The sequence below is a fragment of the Paroedura picta genome, chromosome 4 (assembly GCF_049243985.1).
Source record: "Paroedura picta isolate Pp20150507F chromosome 4, Ppicta_v3.0, whole genome shotgun sequence".
NCBI lineage: Eukaryota > Metazoa > Chordata > Lepidosauria > Squamata > Gekkonidae > Paroedura > Paroedura picta.
This window is the reverse complement of record NC_135372.1, coordinates 109333766-109356218: the sequence shown is the minus strand read 5'-3', so window position 1 is coordinate 109356218 and position 22453 is coordinate 109333766. Positions and strand designations below refer to the sequence as shown.

Genomic DNA, 22453 nt, shown 5'->3' with positions numbered 1-22453 from the left:
TGCCTCGAGGCCCTGGTAGGGAGGGATTAAAATGTGCTACATAAATAATACATAAATAATGCAACATCACAACGCACCCAGTGTATTGTGGAGTGTCATTCGAAATAGAAAACGCCTTATACATCAATATAAACACAGACAGGTTGAGATATAATAAAATGAAACTAAATGAACACTGGGAGTCTGTGATCAAACTTGCTTCATCTATCTGTAGCTCTGATACTATTTCCTTCCGAATCAGTGAACATACTGCTGGGGCAGAGTTTCATGAGCTAGTACTTCTCTGATACCATAAATGCAGCAGAGTTTCTCCAGGAGGTACAAGTTCCTGTGACCATGAGAACAGGGCTGCTACTACAAGTCGCTTGGCTGACCCTCTGTTGCTGGCGGGCAGTCCTTCCCTCTCATAGCTTCGCTTCTCTCTCCTCTTCCACATCAGAGCTTCTTTCCATTGAGTATCGTTTTAATTGCCCCTTATGTGTTCATTGCTCCTGCCTGAGAATTGGCACGACATCCATGCGAAGATCGGCTGCCTGAACTGACTGTGGGCACCCTGACGTGGTACAGTAAATTAAAACAATGATCTAATTACCAAACACAAACCAGGTCTGGCACCCTATTAGCAATCTGCAGTTTAGTATGTTAGGGCTGGGATGAGCCAATAAATAAAACCTGTTCCCTCCCTTGTGCTGGAAACAGCGTGTGCAGGAGCCAATCGTGTTGCTCAGCTTCAGCTCTGTGCTGTGACAAGCTGTTCTGCGCTGTAAGGAAGATTGTAATGCTCTTTTCCCCCCTGTGTGCACTGGCTCCTGGGCTTTGTACGTGTAAACTGGAAATGCTTCTTCTGCCACCTGGAAAAGAAGGTAGAGCAATAAAGGGGTTAAAAAAAATTCTCTGAAATGAAGCTTTGCAACTATGCAAGGAGGGCATAAAACTGAATTGGGGAGGAGGATCTTTGTGCAGAACACGCCTTGGCAGTAAGTACCGCTCTCTAGTATCGGAAGCAACAAGACAATCAGAAGGCACTGGCTGGTTTTTCAGCAAGCTGTGTTTTGGGGGAAGTGACCAGAGGTTGCCAAGCCCTGAATCCATCCCAGAGGGGGGGGGCAGGTTCTTGGGCAGAGAGGCAGCAAGATGACGTGAATGCACTAGTGGAGTCCTGGGGTGTGTGACACTATTGCTGTGATCCTTTCCTCCCCCTTTTTGGTCTTTCCTAGTCAGCCCAGGTAGGCGGCAAAGGGAGATGTACTTTGGGAAATGAGTGCTGCTAAAGTGGACAACCAGTGTCAGACAGCAGCTCGGATTGTCACCGACCTCTGCCGTAAGAAGAGCCTGCCCAGGCTGGACTTGGACACCTGCAAGGAGTTCCTCCTCTTTTCTCCAGACCTCAGTGTCCCTGAGCCAGGTACAGTGCCCCCTGTTCTACAGGGAAGGACTTTCCTTTCCTACTATCACATGATGCTCAAGGGGAAGGAGGTTGTGCAAATGCCCTGCTTGCCAACTTGTGCCAGGCAGTTGTCTCCATCTCATTGGGACTCTTGCAGACTTGTGCTGTCAGGGGAGTCCTGGCACACAGGAAACCTGTTGAAAGCAGTGAAGTTCTGCAAGGAAAACTGCAAGACTAGAACTGGAAAGGGAGCGCATAGTGTGATGCAGGGTTCAGAAAGACGAATATGTGCTTCCTGGCACTGAAATGGCAAGCTGCACGTTGCCTGCTCTAAATAAAACAGCAATCAATGGGAGGAGGGGAGTAGAAACACATTCACACTAAGAACAGGAAGGGAATGCGTTAATTGTAATGAAGGTGCTCAGAGAAGTCAAGATCTGTTCTGCATATTTTAAAGATAAACGGTTTGTGTTTGGTGTGAACAGGGCAAAGTATATTTTACTCACTGTCTGGGCTGCATTCCTCTAGAAGAAGTGAATGTGATGTGGTGGTGTGGCTAACAGATGGTTATTATCAGAATTTATAGCTCTGGGACAAGGGATGGGCTTGACCACCCTAAAAGCACCATGCCTCTTTTAACAAAAAGCCAGACTGCTCTGATATTAGTGGGGAGTCATTGTTCCCTTTCCCAAACCCTGTTTAATAGATGTACTTAAAATGGAAATTAAAGAGAATATTTATATATTGGCTATGGAACCTCTGTGTATCTGGGCTTTAGTCCTCAGGGAACAAACAAAAGAGGGTTGTTTTCTTCATGTCCTTCTTGTAAGCTTTGGATGGCCAATGCTTGAAATAGAATGTTGTTGGATCCTATATGTTTGTCATTATGTTCTTAATCAAATGTTTTCTTGGCCACTTTGCAAATAGCCATGCACTCTGCAGGACAAGGGAGTGCGTCTGTGCAGGGAATTCATGCCTAGTGCTGTCACAGTGCATTCTTCACTGTACCCTTGGAAAGCTACAAGTCTAATGCATAGTTGCTTAATCTTAATTTTCTTGGTTGTTCAAAGATCTACTCAAAAATCAACAGTCTTTGAACAGATGTTCCTTGAAAAAGCAATATGTTTGTCTTCATGGGTGGGAATTGTTTTGTGTGACTTTCTGGTTTACGCTGACTTTCCTTATGTGTCAACAAATCATTTCCAGGTTTGGATGGAAACTGAATCCCTGTAATCTCATAGCAGATTAATTTCCAAAGGGAGGGTGAGAGAGTGTTTGCAACTGTCATAGCCTGGATGCTTGTCCAGTTTCAATTTGAGACCTTTTCCCCCAGGTCCCAGATTGTGAGTTTCCCTCACTGTAAACATTCTGGAATGTAGACATTCACTAGCATTTTGTTTTTAGGTGCACATGAACTCATAGCAAACACAAACTTTGCATTCAGAAAAGATTGCAGGGTTAAACCTGGTTTATGAAACAGCTGGATGTGCTGTGGTGCATGGGAAAAGAAATACATGAATGTTTCCTGGGCAAAAAGTGGAACATTCACCAACATTATACTTAAGATTGCTTACTGGAACCCATATTCTCATTGATTGCTCTATATCTCTAATGAACTGCTGCCAATTGGGATGGATGCTGTGATTTCAGCAGGGGTACCCTGATTGCTGAGGCTTATTCCTGAGGTAGATGTTCTTTTGCCTGAGAGCAGCTAAATGACCACTGTTCCCAGCAGACTACAAACAATGCCCTGATTTAGACAAGCTACCTGACAAAAGCTCCATGTGTTATTTGCTGCTCACTAGAATTCAGCCAACCTCTCAAGCCTTGCTTGACTCCAAAGTATTGCAAATGGCTCTGAAGGAGCTGGAATGATCCAGAACCTGGTAGTTAGAGGTGTGCAGATGGAGCCTGATTAGACTGGAGAAATGCCAGGTCTGCAGTGAAAACAGTTGCAGATAGTGGAAACAGGGTAAAGGGAATTTTGTGAAGGACAGGTCCTGGGAAGAGTTGTCCAGAACGTGCTGCCTTGTACATCTCAGGCAGTTCACACAACCACATGAGAAGTGTGCATCTGCAGTAAGGACTGCCCTGGTTAAACTGGGATTATACTATGGAACTTGATTGCCAGAAGTTTGACATTTTTATGGAGAGTGTGGGTTATGTGGTACAGAATCTGGAATTCTGATAGAACCAAGGTTCCGTGCATTCCCAAGGAACAAGGATTTCTCCACTGAGCATATCTTCTCTCCATTCTGGAGGGAGCTTTGACTGTCAAAAGCTGGAAATCTTGTTAGTATTTAAGGTGCTACTGGATTTGAATCTTGCAGTTTATACTGGTGAAGACCAACATGGCTCATGACCTGAAACTTCTGTCTCTGATACTCTTGCAAATAAGAGAGTTGTCTATACCCTCCAAAGGGAAAGATCATATTGCACATTCCTTAGAGCAGGCTTTCTCAATCAGGGTTTTGTGAAACCATGGGGTTTCCTGATGGCCCTGGGAGGGTTTCTCCAGTTGGATAGGAGTTAATTAATCTTTAATATATTTTTAAGTTAAAAAATATCAGTGATATGACCATATATGGTCATGTCAACCTGCTTACCACTCCAAAAATTGCCAATGATGGGCCTGGAGGGGGTGGGAAGAGAAGAGATTCTGGTCAAACAGATCCTTGCTGGATGTGATGTCACATTCAGGGGGAATGTCTGGGTGATGTCACTTCTAGTGACATGTGACTTCTTTGGATGTGGCAGGAAGGTGTGGCTTGCTGACACCACTTCTGGGGTTTTTCAAAGCCTGAAGAATGTTTCAGGGGTTTCTCAACAGTAAAAAAGGTTGAGAAAGGCTCCCTTAGAGAGCTGGAATCCATTTCTCCCATTGACTAAGAACAAATAGAAGAGGTGCTTTCACCAGTGTGAAACTACCTATTGGAGCACTTGTAGCTTGTGAATAATTGAGACATCGTCTGCCCCATGCGAACTGCCAAATGCACATTGACACCTGGGTTGTTCTGCATGAGCTCAAAAACTATGTAATATGCCACCAATTAACTCATAAGGATAGCTTCAAGTGGATAGACATGTTGGCCTGAAGTAGCACAACAAAATTTGAGTCCAATGGCACCTTTAAGACCAAGAAAGTTATTAAAGGCATGCATGTACATGAAAGCTCATGCCTTGAATAAATCTTTGTTGGTCTTAAAGATGGATTCAAAATTTGTCATATAAAGATAGTTAGTGATGTCATGAAAAGTCGGGTTTGCGCTCTTGATCCATAAGAATTCCTGTGTCATAGTATTGTGTATACGGTCAGGTCCTTGAGGGCCAGTTCAGTGTAGTAGTTAGCAGTGATGGCCTCTAATCTGGACAATTAGGTTTGATTCCCAGTTCCTCCACATGCAACCAGCTGGGTGACCTTGGGCTAGTCACAGTTCTCTCAGAATTCTCTGTCCCACTAACCTTACAAAATGCCTGTTGTGGGGAGAGGAAGGGAAGGTGATTGCAAGCAAGTGGGGTACAAAAATCAGCTCTTGTCGTTAGGAGATGGAAAATCAGCTACTATTTTTTAAGAATATATAATCTGTATCTTATGGTTCAGCACATCACAAATGTTGGTGCATAATTTATATAGTTATGAAACCTTTCTGCCTTTTGCACAAAAGTACATTTATTTATTCACAGCATACACCACCTCTTCAGAGACCTGCTCCAGGCAGTCCATAGATAAAAGCAATACCATAAAATCACAAGAACAACAGCACAAATTGTCAATATTTTAAAAGCCTAGGGCGAAAAAAAGGCATATAACAACAGTTAAGCAGTCTAAAAAATATCTGTAAAACTGTCACCAAGCTATAAACTGACAATAAAACAACTAAAAGAAAAGAGAGAAAAAATTAAAAGAGTGAATAAAAAGAAATGTTTCAGCTTGGCAAGTAAAAGACACTAAGAGAGGTACTTGGTAAACTTCAAGGGGTAAGGGCATTCCAAAGTTAAGGTGCCACCATTGCAAAGAACCTGTCAACATCTGCTGTCCACCTTATTTCTTCAGATGACCAGTAGGGGTGGGGACAGAGAGCAGGGCTCTGGAGGCAGATCTTAACTGGCGAGTTTGACACCCCAGGAGGATGCAGCCCTTCACTGGCCCAAAACCACTTATGACCTTAAAAATAAACACCACCAATTAGAGAGCCAATTTGGTGTAGTGGTTAGGAGAGCGGACTTCTAAACTGGCATGCCGGGTTCGATTCTGCACTCCCCCACATGCAGCCAGCTGGGTGACCTTGGGCTCGCCATGGCACTGATAAAACTGTTCTGACCAAGCAGTGATATCAGGGCTCTCTCAGCCTCACCCACCCCACAGGGTGTCTGTTGTGGGGAGAGGAAAGGGAAGGCGACTGTAAGCTGCTTTGAGCCTCCTTCGGGTAGGGAAAAGCGGCATATTTGAACCAACCCTCCTCCTCTTCCACCTCCTCCTCCCCTCCTCCTCCTCCTTAAATAGTATGTAGAAACAGACAAGTAGCCAGTACAGATCTTTCAAGAGAGGCATCTGTCAGGACAAAATACCTGTATTCAGCCCCCAACAATAGCCTGGCCATTGTATTTTGGACCAGTTTGTAGGGGCAAAATGCACTAGTGCAGGGGAAGTCAAACTGTGGCCCTCCAGATGTCCATGGACTACAATTCCCATGAGCCCCTGCCAGCATTTGCTGGCAGGGGCTCATGGAAATTGTAGTCCATGGACATCTGGAGGGCGACAGTTTGACTACCCCTGCACTAGTGTATCATAAAGCTGGAGATCTCGGTCCCTGATAATCAGCCCCGACACAAAGATTTTTATAGGTTTAATACTGGTAGCATCAGGATACCTGACTATATGAATGAGCCAGCAGGGTAGAAGGAGAACATTAACATAACGAGTGGAATGCAACCAACCAATAGTTTCCTGGCAGTTTTGTAGGATGATAACAGGTTTCCCTCCACCATGCCCTAGTGCTTTCCTGTGTTATCTAAGCTTGCATGCAGCATATTTCCTTTGGGTGACATGTCACACAGAACCACTTGCATGAGATCAGTGATGACTTCATACTCTGTGTCACTCATGCCATCTGCAGGAGAGGAAACAGAAAGTGAAGTGATTTAGAGTGAGACCAGTTTCAAAGCATGGACTGTTTTGGATCTGCAAGGAACTTGTCTGAAACTTTTCTGCTGGAGATATGAGAACTTTTAATTGCTTTATTTGCAAGGGACAAGCCCTATCTTTTTGAAAAGGGGGCAAACATTCCTGCTAAAACTAACAAGAGCCAGCTTGGTGTAGTAGTTAGTAGCGTGGACCTCTAATCTGGCGAGCTGAGTTTGATTCCCCACTCCTCCCCGACATGTAGCCAGCTGGGTGATCTTGGGCTTGCCACAGCACTGAAAAGGCTGTTCTGACCAAGCAGTAATATCAGGGCTCTCTCAGCCTCACCTACCTCAGAGGGTGTCTCTTGTGGAGAGAGGAAAGGGAAGGCAAATGTAAGCTGCTTTGAGACTCCTTCTGGTAGAGAAAAGTGGTATAAAAAACAACTCTTCTTGACCTCCCCAACCCACCTGTTGTTCCTGTTTGGTTTTGCCAATGGTAAACATTACCTATTTTTGCTCTGGATGGGTGGGGGCAGCTCTCAAATTTAAATCTGCATTTGTGTGAAGCTGGTGTATAAGATGTGGTGGTAGAATCACATGACTTAAAGGTCCAATTGTGTAATCAAAGGGAGTTTGGATGTTCCCTGACTTGCTATGTAATGCTGAACCCTTTGAAACCCATAGATTCTGAATGGTATAACTCTGCTCAGGACTGCACTCTTGGAATTTTGGCTCATGTGATCCACATAACATGATATTTCCAATGTAAGAATGTTACTCCCTACATAATATTTTTTAGAATTTTGAATGGTATTTATTACCCAGCCACGGAGACTATTATACTTGTAGTGCAAAGAAGAGCCAGCCAAGCGTGGGGGGGTAGAAAGTGCCATCAAGTCACAGCCAATTTATGGCCATCTTACAGGGTTTGCAAAGCAAGAGATGTCCAGAGGTGGTTTGCCATTGGTTGCCTCTGTGTAGCAACCTGGACTTCCTTGGTGGTCTCCATCCAAGTACTAACCAGGACCAACCTTGTTTAACTTCAAGATCTGATGAGATCAGGCTAGCTTGGGTTATCTAGGTCAGGGGAAAATCTAGAGCAGTCATGTCAAAATGAAATTCAGTTTTCAAGAGAGTAGTAGATGGTCATTGGAAAATTTGGCCTCTTCAGAGAAAGGATTGTTGTTATAAAGAAAGAGTATATTTAAAAAAGCCCATGCAAGTTAGGTGCAGCATTGATGTGTGATGTGCAAATATTAACTCCACACTGCCATTGCGACTGCTTTCCTTACCTATTGCCTTTGGTTGATTTCTCCTGGCAGAAAAGTTAATTGCATATCCAGCTGTGTCTATTTTCTAGCTGGTTCACTTCTTTTATTTGTCAGTGATGCACATCTGCATATTAACAGCTAAATATACATCTTGGTGAAAGGAAGGGAAAATCTAGGAATTAAAAGTTGTCGTAACCCCCTCCCCCATTGACTAATGCTTATTACTTATCCTGGGATAACCTAGTCCTATCTCCAGTGGAAGACTTGTTTTTAATCAGTGTGCATTACAGGCATTTTGAGAATTCCAGCACCAAAAGACAGCATGTGTCAAGCCCAGGGTTTCTCAACTAGGGGGTCAGTGGACCTGGGGGTCCATGGAAGTTCCAGAGGGGTTCATGGCCTTTCCCCTCCTGCCTTAATTGACTTGGCCACAAGTTAGGGAACTGGCCACTTCCTTCCCTCCTGTGAACATGAGTGAGTACTCTTGTGGTTTCTGGCTTGGGAGGGAATGGAGCTTACATACCTACTTCCACCTTAAACCGCTTCCTTTCTCTTCCCCTCAGTCCTCCTCGAGCCTACCTGTTAATGAGAGTGGTGATGTCACTTCTAGTGACATGTTGATTCCGGGGTGGGGGGTGGGGTGGCTAGTTGATATCACTTCTGGGGCTCCTCAAAGTCTGAAAAATAATTTCAGGGTTTCCTCCATGGGCAAAAGAATGAAAAGGGCTGGCCTAACTACTATATCCTATTCCTCCTCTGAAGAGTTCAGACAGTATACATGGGTCTTTTCTCCACTCTATCTAACTTGCGAAGTAGGTCATCTGAGAGAGAATGACTGTCCTAGGGTCATCACTTGAGCTTCATGGTTGAACAGGAGTTTGAGCACAGATCCCACAGGTTAACCCACTACCAACACACAAAGTGCATGACATTATCATTGAATGCTCCCTAATTCATCAACTAATTTATTTAAATAGTTTTATGCTGCCTTTCCCATGGACTGTGGTGGCTGAATGTGGCTTACAAATAGCATTATGCAGGTAAATCCTCCCTCTAGTAAGGGAGAAAGGGGGGGAGGGAATCCTGCTTTTGTGGAAGCAGCAACTGATAAATATCTGGGCTGAGTACCATTCTCCTCTAGTTGAAGCCTGGGCATGGCTAGTGGTATGCATTGTTGAGTACAAACTGAGGAACAATAGCCAAAGGGTTCTGGGCTGCTAGCCCATGGGTCTCTGCATGGGCCTGCATTAGGCAGCCTATTGGATCAGCACCTGCCTAGGATATGTTTGTTTTCTTTATTGTATTGTACTGTTTGTTTACATTCACTGTTAAGTTGTGAAGCTATATTTCAGTGTTTTTCTGTAAACTGCTTTGAATCTCTTGGGGGGGGGAAGGATAATTAAAATTTAAAATTAATTAATTAAAAAAAATACAAGACCACAGCCATAGTTCTCTATAAAATAAAATCCTCCTTAATAGCAAAATAATGACCAAAAAAGAATGATCTTACTTAATACTGTTATGTTTATGAAAAGAGCAGGCTGATGCTGTGGCTGAATGGACGGTTTAAAGGGTTTGACCCAGACAAGGTCCTAGGGGGATGAGAGGAGATGAACAAACTCAAAACCTATACAAATTTAAGAAATTGAGAACAGTGATCCAGGCAAAGTGCCATGGGACTTGAATATAGCTGATCCAGGCAAGACACTTTATATGGCTGTACTAGCTGCAAATCTCGCATTAAAAGTGGGCTCGAGGCTGGCACTTCTCCCTCCCCAGCTCTTACCATGGGAGAGAGTGAGGTGGAGGCCATGGAGGCAGATGAGATGAGATGTGCAGGGCATCTCTCACCATTACCAGAGGATGGGGAGGGCAGACACCTCATCTGTGGTGGCCCCAGCAACTGTTTCCATCTCTTACCCACTGGGGGGGGGGAGGGCTGAGAAGGCAGGGCATAGCTCTTCAGAGGAGGCAGCCCAGTTCCCAGCCCCTGGTGGGGATGGGGAACCAGGCAACGGTGGCATGGCCTCTGTAGAAGAGGCAACCAACCTTCCTCACCCCCAGGGGTGGGAAGAGGTGGTGGCCAGCCTTACCCACTCCCAGTGGCAGCGTGGAGGCTGGGAAAAACCAGAAACTTTTGCAGAGGAGGTGGAGGGCTTCTTGTGGCCCTGGGGATGGCAAAGCAGGTATTGAAAGCTCCAGGGTCTCCATGGTGGAGGGAGCCTGGCCTGGCCCACCCTCCCATGATGTAGGGCTTTACGCTCTGCAGGGGCTAATCTATTGGTCGTTTCCGGCCCCAAGGAAGCCCGCCTGGCCTCAACCAGGGCCAGGGCCTTCTCGGTCCTGGCCCCAACCTGGTGGAATGAGCTCCCGGAAGAGCTGAGGGCCCTGCGGGAATTACCAGCATTCCGCAGGGCCTGTAAGACGGAGCTCTTCCACCAGGCTTATGGATGAGGCCGGGTGGTAAGGAAGATCAGCCCCCCCCCCTCACGAACTGGCGGTAGAGAGTGTCAACCCCCTGTGGTTGAGGATGCAGAGACTAGACGAGTAAGATTATACCATCATTGTTGCTACTGTGACCAATTGGTTACTAACTATTCTAATTTTATTGTTATCGTATGGATTTCAGGGGATGGGGTTATGTAAGCTGCCTTGAGCCTTCGGGGGGAGGCGGGATATAAATATAATAATAATGATGATGATGATGATGATGATGATGATGATGATGATGTCAAGAAGGCAGAGAAGGGATGCTAGTCTGGGTTGTGCAGGCCAGGGTAGCATTAAGTTGACAGGCTTAAATTTCTTAATGGCACTAGTGATTTGCAAAAGGGGATGGGCTTGAATTATTTCTGATGGGGTGGAGAAGAAAGGGGGGAAATTCTGGTGCAATGCAGACAAAATGAGAACTCCGTCTGCAGTTTATTGACACAAAATCCAAAAAAAGAAAGAAAAAGCAAGAACTTCTGAGCAAAATGCAACACACTCAAACACTGCCAGTTTATCAGGGAGACTGAGCATTTGGAGTGGGATTTTTATGTGGACTTGCCACACCCAAGCTGCTCTCTGCAGCAACTGCAAGATGCCTCTGATAACAGTCTGCCAGAAAGATGAATGAGAGCTGTGTTCTAGTGGTCTTTTATCAGACGTACATGATCAATGATGCAACTGGATATGAATGATTGGGCTGGGCTAGCAGATGACTTCTTGTGCATGCAGGGGAGGAAAATGTGGCTTATGCATTTGTGATGGTTTCAACCTACCTTTGGTAGTTTTCCCCTAACGCAAATATGCTATCATATGATATAAGGTATGGTTTTTGAAAAAAATTGCAGCTTTCGCTTTTCAAGAGCAAGCACTGGTTAATAAGAGGGTGATTTCTTCTTCAGCCAGTGGTGAATAATATATTTGCTTATTAAAACATATTAGCTGTCAAAGCTGGTATGCAACAAGTAAAATAATGTGGCACAGTTCAAAGAAAAACATGTGCAAAACTGGATAAGCTCAACCGAGTACCAAAACCACCAATATTTTTAAACATCTGGAGAATAGAAATGCTTTAACATGGCATTAAAATCCTAGTAGCTGTGCTGTCTCAACAATATGTTTAACTGTGAGAATTGCGTCATAGTTCTGTTATTCCTTCTTCATCCCAGATGTAACATGACTTGCTACTATGACTTCCTCCTATTTTACCGACAGGGGAACTAAAGTGAGAGCGGCCTCCACACCCATTGAATTCAGCGATGGATTTAGCAACAGTATTTAGCCCACTGTTCAATACTATACAGCATGCCTCACAATAGACAGTAAATCAATATAATGCAATATAATGAACAATGAATAAAAAGATTGATAAAAATCAGCAGATTAAAAGGACCAAAAGCAGCTATATTGATTTTAAAGAAACAAAACAAAACATTGCAGCATTATAAATCAATCATTCATTCAGTAATATTACTGAGTAGAGAAATATTAAACTTTAAAGACTTAACAAAAAGATGGAAGGGCTCCCCACTCAGCAAACCACATGGAATAATAGGCAAGAAGAACTTTCTTCTGCTGGGTATTCCATATTCACAGCGCTGCTGTTGAAGAGGTCCCTTCTATTGTCAGTAGAAGTTCTGTAATTTTGAAGGTCAAAGCATGATGGGAAGGAACTTCAGAGAAGATCCTAGTGCCTAGATAGCCATTTATGGGGGAAGACAGATCCCAACTACTGAGAACCCAAGAAAGTGCTTGAGCCACTGGCTGCTCCCCCTCTCCAGGCCTCTGTCTTTCTGAGGCCATGAGCTTCTATTTTTGTCAGTTTATTCCATTAAAATCTGAGACTGCCTGGTATTTTAGCCAAACTTTGTAGGACTCTTACTTGGGGCCTTCTTCAGCAGTTCATTCTTGCATGTTCCTCTGGTTTCCTGTTGGTGTGCTGCTTAGTATTTGCTACATATGTAGTTTGTTGTTCTGCTTGTTTAACTCTGCGCATAGCCATTTGTCATTGCCACTCAGAACCTGGAAACGGAGAGAGGAGCAACTTGGTGTGTAAAGTGAATTGGGTCTCGCTGCTGTAAAATATACAGCAAAGATGATAAACTCCAGCCTGTAATTAAAAAAAAAAAAGGGGGGGTTGGTGCTGTAACAGAGCCGCAGCAGCTGGCAGGTCTGTGTCTAATGGGCTACCTGTTGTTGGGGAGATAAGATTGACTGTGTCTCTAATAACAATGGGTATTGAGCCATTTCTCTCCTGCAGTTTGATATATGTGGAGCAAATCTATTAAGAAAGGAATAAATCAAAAAGTGTTTTTAGTTTCTGAATGTATTGATCTATCTGTTTTAGGAATTTACAAGCCTCATCAGATGCATTAAGTGCTGAATTGGCACTTCTTTGCAAATGAGCAGTGTACCAAATTCAAGGTGACTTGGAAGTAGCGTGCTATACTTTTGAACTGGTGTGTTCTAACACACTGGGATGACTTATGTTACCCAAATAAGTTTCCTAATTTATTGGGGGAGATTGGCCTAAAGGAAATAAATCAACTTGGGATCTCCACCAATGTTTACAGAGATTGTTCCCCTAGAGAAACTTTTCGCCTTTTCGCACAGGGATCTTTGTTGCAAATTGTTTGCGGAATGAAAAATCGCCATTTAAAATAGTGGAATTCGTCGTTATGCATACCTGCCTTTGTAGTGGAATCAGTTGCGTTTTTTAGCGTTTCCCACAGGCTTCCGGTCTCGGCAGAAATCGCTAGAAAGGAAGCGCTATTGCCAAGCTCGTCCCGCCCCTGGCCGTCAAGCAGCCAATGGGCAGCCGTTAGCATGCTCCCAAACAGCCCCTTTCCCTTTAAGAAAGGTTTTTTTAAAAAAAAAACGACCCATAGCAACGAATCTAGGTAGATTCGTTGCTACGGAGAGACCCATCCAGCTGCCTAATGTGAGCTGTCGTTTGATTGTATGATCGTTTGCACGCTGCCTCGAGTGATAAAAAAAAAATCCCCCCCCCCTCTCACGGGCCCGATTTTCGGCTGAATTTATTTGTAAAAAATAAAGGGACTTTATTTCAGCAAACGGGCTTTTCAGTGGTTTGTGCTTAGTGACTAAAGGTGAAGGACTGTAGCCAGGGAAGCCTCTAAACAGAAAGAGGCTCGCCGGTGCGTTTATCCCCGCTCACTCGGAGAAAAAAAAATGGCGATCGCTTCGCCGGAAGTTTGGAGGAGAGAGCCAGGGGGAGGGACTTTGAAGAACCAGCAACAATGGTAACGCACAGGTCTTTAGCGCTACTGTTGCAGATTGGTTGCAGGAGTGTATCGCTATCCGGAGGGTGAATCCACTTTTCTGGATTCCCCTGAAAGCGCCACAACGAAGCGCTTTTTGCTGATTGGTTTCAGGATTGTTGCAGATTGTCTACGACGTTGTGGGTTATGGCAAATTAGTAGCGTTTCCAAATGGCAACCATTCTGCTACTTTGAAGCCGTGCGAAATGGCCCTCAAAATGAACCAGTCAGATGTTAAACTGGAAAGGCTTTTTATTATGAGGAACTGAACCAACACACAAAAACACACTGAAAAGTTGTTTGTGGGAGCATATATAGATTGAAATATTTTCTATGGTCCTGGGCTAAATGCAAGATCCTTACTCTTTTGTTATTAAAAAATCAGGCTTTCATCATTAAATTTCTGAGCATATAAAACCCTGAAAAGTGACATTGCAAATCTTGTCTTATTTTCCCGTTCCACCTTATGTTAGTTGCAGCATTTTTGAATGGATTCTACTGCACCAAGCTGTAGCTACTTTTCTCTAAATAGATAATTAAGCCCTTTATTTAACAAAATAAGGGACTTAATGGAAGAACATTATTGATATAAACACCTCTGCAAGTATACAGCCAAGGAGGATTAACTCCTTGATTGATGTTAAAATGTATTTCACACGTTACTTAATACAATGTGATCCCAAATTACTCGCCGGTATCTAGCTCGTGGACTTCATCCTAATTAAATTACAGAAATGATTCAATTATCCTTGGTAGGGTGTAATCATACACAGATCAGTGGATCAATGTTAAGGTGTGGCATGGCTCTTTAGTGTCATATGGAAATTGTTAGAAAGTTTTAGGGCACAAGCAGAGGAGATGAAGATCACATATCTCTACTTATAATGTAAAAGGCAATTGACACAGATACACAACCCCAGTCAGGGTCATGCAAGGAGCCAAAAGGGGATTTTGTTAAATGGGACCAAGTTTCTCATTTTAAGGGCATGAAAGGGTTTAACTTAGTAAGGACCTACTGTTTCCCCCTTAAAATGCTAATATCATCACCAGCACATCATGTCTGGTTTTGAATAGCAGAATCTACTGGGCATTGAAGGGTTAAACCTCTCCCCTTTTCCTCATGGTCCTGATCTGAATATGGGCAGTGCATGAGCACAATTTGCCTTACATAGACCCATTATGCACAGACTGGAACACCCGTGCTGGCGGCGGCAGGGCATTGAGGAAAATCTCCGATTATACACATCGCCAGCACGGGCGTGTCCTGGCCCAGGCCCTTGGAAGACCCGCATTAATGGAACGCAGGACTCTTCTCCCAAGGGCACAGGCAAGGGCCAGCCTGATGGAGTTCCATGCATAATTGGAGGAGCCGGGTTTTCGGCCCGGCTTCTCCCCCCAACCTACAGCGTCCCTGCAGGGACACCTTTCCCCTCTGCTGGCTCTGCAGCTCTGTGGAGCTGACATGGGCGACCCCCCACCCCTGCCATGGTGGGAGAGCAGCATGCTACTCCCCACCATCATGCAGTGGGTCCCCCCTGCTCCAATCCCCCCAGCTGCTGCTGCTGCTTACTTGTGCTCCTGGTGCTCCCGGCCCCGTGTTGCATGTGTGGGGCCATTGTGCCAGCACAGCAGGTGGAGCTCCGTCCTTGTGCATACACTGGGGACGGTGAGGCTTTTGGCCCTGCCACAACGGTATGGCGGCAGCATGGCATAGCTGCCACCATGCATAATGGGTCATAGACAGATTTGTGAAAGAGGTAAAACAGGCTTCTCTCTCCCTCTTGTATCAGTGCAGCCACACACACAAACCAACGCAAGGGCCCAGTAGCTATTATCTCCCATCTTAAATAGTTTCCTAGTTAAAATAATGTGTTTCCTTGCTGCACCTTGTCTGAACCTGCATGAACCTTGGATACTAGCAGCCTCGTGATCTGTCTGTTTGATTCATGTCTTCTGGACCTAGAGAGATAATGCCAAAGGGATAGTTCAAATAGCCCCTTCTTAATGTCTAGACGGTGTAATTTACGCCAGAGGCAGAAATTAATTTCACTTTCGTGCAGCCTTTTCTGTTCTTTATTTTGTCTTCAAAGGGTAAATTTCTTTAAAAAAAACAAACAAAGAAATTAGATTACATGTCTATTCTGTAAAGCCCAGGTGATCAAGAGAAATAGTCACCGAAAGCCACTGTGTGTGAATGACCAATGGTGTCCTTACCAGTTCCGGACTGCAGATTGCCCATGGCAATGAAGCTATCTATAACTTCCAGTTATGGGAAATATATATAGAAACCTTCCAAAATGTATTATCTGATAGCATGCCTGGCAGTAATCAGCGTTCTTGGTGGAGCTCCTGTTTTACACGTTCTTTCTGCTCTTACAGCCTTATGACCAGCCAGATCTCAACACAGCCTGTAAATCTTCATGTGTTGAGCACTACAGATAATGTTGCAGTAATGCCTATAAACCCAGAGCTACTTGGCTCCTTTGCACAGAGTATCACTCTTACAATGGGTAGGAAATTTTAGTATTTGAACAGGAAGGAGCCAGTTTGCTCTGCTTACATGGCTTCTACTTACTCCTACAGCTCTGGTGGCTCTTCTGTTAAGTTGAAATCATTCCATTCAAAATCATAACCAAAAGGTGGGTTTTTAAAATGTAAGATGGCTGCTCACCTGCAAAACAGGATGCAGGCCAGCATGTCTAGCAGAGGGAAGAACTCTTCCATGGCACATGTTGCAGCTGCCACATGGTGGTCACTTTAGAAAAGCCCCCAATGGTGGCTGCCTTCATGGGGAAAGCTCGTTAGCTCACAGCTGCTCATCACATGGACGATAGCTCTAACATTTCAGAAGGAGGGGTCATGTAACAGTAAAGGGAAGATCAATCCATCCTTTTAGTGATGTGATATATGTAAATAGCCAGTTGCATGCAGACAGGTGCTGGGGGGGGGGGAGCAGTAGTTTGAATGACATAGCTATTTTTAAAGTTTCAGCTTTCTTTGGTAGCCATATTTTACATAGGGCAAGAGTGCTAACTCTGCTGTGGTTCTCCAGGTCTGTGACCCTTTTATTCACATTGCCTGAAGCTCCGCTTAACTGATGTGACACTGAAGTCAGGCAGCACTGCATGACGCATTTGGTCTATCTGAATTTCCTCAGCTTTCTCTAGGACACTGGGGTCACAGACAAGGTGTGACAAGGCTTGATGTCTTTATAGGGGCTGAATAAAAATATGTGTTTACTTCTTGTTAAAGATTTCCAGACATCTGTTATGCCACAATATTGCCGCCTTTAGCTTGGTGAGTCTCAAATTCAGTGTATGCTACTATGATAGTTGCGTGATCAACTTTCAGTGTTTTGCTGAATGCACATCTTTGCTATAAAACAGGCATGTATGTGACTTTTTGAGTGTGGTGAGGTTTACATGCATCTTCTTAAGAAATAAAGGTGATAATGTACACGTTTTAAAATGTGTTATTGGGAGCATACATAGCAGAAAAAATAATAGAAAGCTAAAGTTAGTCTATGTGGTGTAGAAGACTTTTCCTCTAACACTGCGCATCTAAAGTTAAAACTATTATTCATTTTAAGTTGCTTAATGATTATATTTTATGCTTTGTCTGGGTTTTAATGTTGGGTTTTAATTAACAAAGTTTAATGTTTTATTAAAGATTACTTCTTAAGTTGCCTTGGCCAGGTTCTCCTGAAGAGATGGCATACATTTTTAAACAATATTTTGAGGCATAGTTTTCCAGATAGTTCTGGTCGGGCCTAATTCAGATATAGGCATAATAAGGGCACACATTTCTGGCTAGTTATCTTACAATGTCAATCATGGTACAGAGTTCTGTACACTTGAATAGTGTCTTAAAATATATGAAAACAATTAGTTCCTGGGAATGGGGAATTTCCAGTGTGTTCTTGCCTGGAAATTAAGATCACAGGGAGCAGCCCTCCTGACTGTCACATCAGCCAAAGAATCTCGTTCGGTGGGCCCTTAAGAGAAGGCCTTCTCAGTGGCAGCTCCACAATTGTGCAACAACTTCATGAGGGAGGTGTCTTTGGCCCCCTCACTTTCAGTCTTTAGGAGGCAGTGGAAATGGTTGTAGGCACATTTGATTATTTTGCTGTCAGTCCTAAATTCTGGCTTTTATTGTGTTGTTTTATATATATGTGGTAATCCCAGTTGTGTTCTGTAAGATGGAAAGGAGGCTGTTTTTAATAAATTAATAAAATAGCTCATTCCTCCTACTTTTATCTTAACAAATTCTTTTAAAATAATGTTTCTCATACATATGAACATCTGTTGGCCCTTAACCAAAACACCTCATATTTGAACTATATTTTAATTCCTGTGAAGTTGAATATTCTTGCCATTCTCAGATGCTTCTGCACCCATGTCTACTGCTATGGGTTGGGTTCCTAATCTGCAGAAGGCCACGCTACTGTGTTGCTTCAGTTTCAGTTTGCTGATCATGGAATATCAACAATACACAGTACAACACTGAAGGCAGAAGAATATACAATTAATGATTATAATATTTTTAAGGCATTAGACCATTTTTTTCTGTCTTATTAAACATTGATTTATATACTGACCCTCCCCACAAGTAGGCTTGGGGTGGTTTACAATAATAAAAACACAGTTAAAACCAGTACCCATCCCACAGCTTCTTATATACCTTCTTATATACCTCAGCTGAGGTAATTGGATTGGGATGGTCTAAAATAGAGGGGGGGGAGCCAAGGAGAATGAGTGAAACCCATATAGTTTTCAGACAGCCATGGCATCAGCCAGAAGAACTTCCTGGGTATTTGGACAGGACTGGATATGTGTTCCAAATGTCCCAGTAAAATGGGCACTGTATGTGGATATGTTTGATTGTTATAGCCTTTTAATTACCTGACCTAACCCAGCCATCCATGATATTGGGAGGGGTGCTTAGATATAACCTACTATCTAAATACTAAAGTGGTTTGGTAGGATGAAGAATGTGAAATTGAACCACTACAGCTACTGTGCTGCCACAAAATTATTTGGTAACTGCCTGAGGTGAATCATGACATGCTGGGAAAGAGCTGGGAAAAGTTGGCTGATTGGGCCAGCAGCCACAGCAATAGCATAGAAGCCAAGTGGAAGAGCAGCTGCTATGAGGGTGAACCTGCACCCCTTCCTTTTTACCCTCAATTAGTGAACAGGCCAGGGCCCTTTCCATTGTGGGATTGGGGGGAGGAACAGCTTGCCACTGCTGCCACCACCACCATCTCCAATGACACTTTGACAGAGTAAAATTGCAGCCTAAGACCAGTAAGAATGCTTCCTTCCCCAGACCACAAAGTCTGCAGCAGTGGCAGGAAACCCAGGGGAGCAAGAAGCAGCTTCCAGAGTGCATCCCCCCTCCAGTTAGTTCAGATGTCCAGGCAAGTTAAGTAGGGTAAAGAGCTGCAGGTTTGTGTACTTAATTAGATGTGCAATAGCCAAATAGATTTGACTAGCAGGTGGCGACTATCCCAGTAACGACGCGGACCCAAACTTGGCAACAAATTGGCCGCAGCCGTTTATTAACCAGTACCCCTCCTACCGGAGGGTTGGCCCACATGCAGGGTAGAGGAGCCCATGCCTTGTCAGCCGGCCGGCTGACCACCCATACCCGCGGCGTTCCAGCTCCTCACCTCACTCCCAGTCGGGAGGATGGGATGCCTTCCGCCGCGGGATCCCTGGGAAGCGACCATCGAGGACCCCACGGGCGTCTGCCTCCATGGGGCCCCCTCCTCTCGCTTGGCCCCGGGCCCCTGGCCTCCCAGCCGGGTAGGCCGCACCCGGTTGTGGCCGGTCTCCTTAACGAGACCCCCTACTCCAGGGAGTCCCGTACGCAGACGGGCTCCCCGCCAACGGGCTCCCTACCTTGCATGTCCCGACGACTACGATGAAAACGTTAACAAACAACTGGGAGGGATGGGTGGGTAGCTGTCCGGGCGCGTGGTCGAGAGGGAAATAGGGCGGGCCACGTGCGCACGGCCTTTTAAGGCCAGCGGCCCCGCCCCTCTCCTCGGCGCGCCACAGCGCAGCCCGCTGATGCGGCCAGGGCCCACGCCGCTCCCGGGCGCCACCGCCGCGTCAACGGCGGCCGCGCTCAATCACGGCCGCTATTTGCCAACCTCAAGATGATGACTGGAACTCTTCTGGGTTTACAACTGATATCCAGGTGGTAGAGATCACTTCCTCTGGAGAAAATGGCTGTTTTGGAAGGTAGCATTATACTCCATAGAAGTCCCTCCCGTCCCCAGACCCAGCCCTCTTAAGGCCCCCCAGATGCAGGCCCACAAAATCTCCAGGTATTTCCTAATCTGGAAATGACAAGCCTATAGCTGGAACATTAAACAACTTTTAGTGTGGATATCTAAGCCTAGGTGGTAAAGATGAGACCTCTTACCTCCTCATGCTTTGGGGAACCTCCACCCTGAATCAGAGGCTAGGCTCCTTCCTTATAGGCCACCTGTTCTCTATAATTGCCTCCACAATTGACTTCTTTGTTTGATTATGGACATTAATACCTCACTTTGCTCCCAAATGGGGAGCCAAAGCAACTTACAGCATTGTTCTTCCCTCCTCCACGTAATCCTCACAACAACATTCTGTAGGTTGGGATCAGAGAAAGTGAGTGGCTCAAGATCACCCAGCAAGTTTCCATAATAATGTAAGGGTTCAAACATGGACTCAGCGGTCCTAGTCCTGCATATTAACCAGTATATTACACTGGCTCTTAAGGAAGGCCTGTCTGAATCTCTATTTCTGAGTGACAAAGCTTTGCTAACTTGAGGAAGATGTATTACAAGGTGGGCCATGTCCAAGATCTCTTGGGGGCTTTCCGCACTCCTCCAAAATTGCACAATGGTTACTAATTGAAAATGCTACAGTTTTGCCATTATGCACAACATCGTTGACAATCTGCAACACTCCTGAAACCGATCTGCAAAAAGCGCTTGGTTGTAGCGCTTTCAGGGAAATACCAAAAAGTGGATTCACCCTCCGGAAAGCGCTACACTCCTGCAACCAATCTGCAACACTAGCGGGAAAGTTCTGTGCGTTACCATTGTTGTGGTTTCTACAAAGTCCCTCCCCCTGGCTCTCTCCTCTGATCTTCCAGAGAAGCGATCGCCATTTTTTTTCTCCGAGCGAGCGGAGATCAACACACCGGCGAGCCTCCGTTTAGCCAGTGAGGCTTCCCCGTCTGCAGTCCCTCTGTTTACAGTCACTAAGCACAAGCAACACAGAAGCCCATTTGCTGATTTATTTTCCCTATATTTTTCACACTGTTTTCGGCCAAAAATTGCACCCATGAGGGGGGGGGGATTTTTTTTTTAACTCGGGGGGAGCGTGGCAATGATGAAACGGCAGCTCAAACACCACCTGCTAGCTGGATGGGCCTCTCCGTTGCAACGAATCAACGCATATTCGTTGCAACGTGTGTGTGTGTGTTTAAAAAATCTTTCTTAAAGGGAAAGGGGCTGTTTGGGAGCATGCTAATGGCCGCCCATTGGCTGCTTGATGGCCAGGGGCGGGACGAGCTTGGCAATAGTGCTTCCTGGCTAGCGATTTTTGCCGAGACCGGAAGCCTGTGGGAAACGATAAAAACACAACTGGATTCCACTACAAAGGCAGGTATGCATAACGACGAATTCCACTATTTTAAATGGCGATTTTTCGTTCAGCAAACAATTTACTACATGGATCCCGGTGCGGAAAGCCCCTTGGTGATGAAGCCCTAGGAGACTGGTCTGAAGAAAACCACCTTCAATAATGTTTAAAGCTTTCTGTTTTCCTTAATTACACAATCTACAAAGGAAGTCAACATACAACCCTATGGGGATTCCTTTATCCAGCCAGCATGGAACAAGTTAGGGGGAATCTGTATATCAAAAATGTTTTAGGGAAAAGGCAGAAAAAAAATACTACACAATCCTGAAAAAAACTGCAATCAGGTGGGTGGGTATTTTGCACTTCTAGAAACATCTTGATGGTCTAGCCCCCTTACCAGCCACATACAATGTCTGCCCTTTACCTGTTCTGCACATGAGGGGTGGGGCAGAAAATGCTTGTTTCTCCTGGCCTGTCTTCACAGGCAGGGTTTGGTGTGCAGCTCCAGGGATGCAAGAGGCCCTTTTCCTGAAAGATCACACAGAAATTTTGCATTGCTTCGGCAGTGGTGGGAAATGTTGATTGATTTGATTACTAGCTTTAACATTCTGATGAGTTCCCTGCTTCCTTTACCGATAATGAATGACTCCCTAGAGGGGACTTGATATGGGCAGATAGGGTCATGCTGTCAAGCAGCCCAGAATGGAGATGTTAGACTGTTCTGTGGTCATTTAGGTTCCTTTGTGCTGCTATTGCTGCACTCAGTGGCCAAAGTGGCAATGCTCCAGATTGTTAGGCAGTGTCTGTACTGACAATAATTGTCTATTGATTTCACATTTTATTGCTGCATCTCCTTTTGCGATTGGGATGCCTCATGAGAAGCTGGAGTTGGTATGAGCAACAACAAATCAGATGAGTAAGGATCTACCAGATTACTTAATGCACAGCCAATTGTGACCTGGCATTAAATGTTATGAGTTGCAAAGCTTTATTCTTTCCAGGTCTTCAGTGACTACAAAGCAATTCAATTGAATTTTCTTTGTGTATTTTCCCAGGGAATATGGGTATTCTGGCACACCTGAATGTTACAGTGAACTGAATCTTTATTAATGACAATTATATAACACATCAGAGAGCAGTGGGTGAACCTGAGGCAAATTGGTAATGTGAGAAACTGTGCTTTGGAAATTGACAGTATTTTAAGTGGTTATGTGCAGGGTAGGGATGGTGTATTTAATGTGGGTTGTGATGTGAATTAGGTGCACA

General features: G+C 44.7%; 1 protein-coding gene across 4 annotated transcripts in view; it reads left to right on the top strand.

The window, feature by feature from the left end:
- Positions 1–784: 784 nt before the first annotated feature.
- The window catches only part of SYT6 (synaptotagmin 6), a 163254-nt gene continuing 141585 nt past the window's right edge, over positions 785–22453 (top strand). For 2 of the 4 annotated variants that reach the window (XM_077334960.1, XM_077334957.1), the window contains exons 1-2: positions 785–863; positions 1218–1405. In XM_077334960.1, coding sequence (XP_077191075.1) covers positions 1258–1405 — 148 coding nt within the window. In that variant the 5' untranslated portion in view covers positions 785–863; positions 1218–1257. Of the gene's footprint in view, positions 864–961; positions 978–1090; positions 1406–22453 lie in introns of those variants that run through there. The other 2 variants (XM_077334958.1, XM_077334959.1) reach the window with 2 other exon arrangements.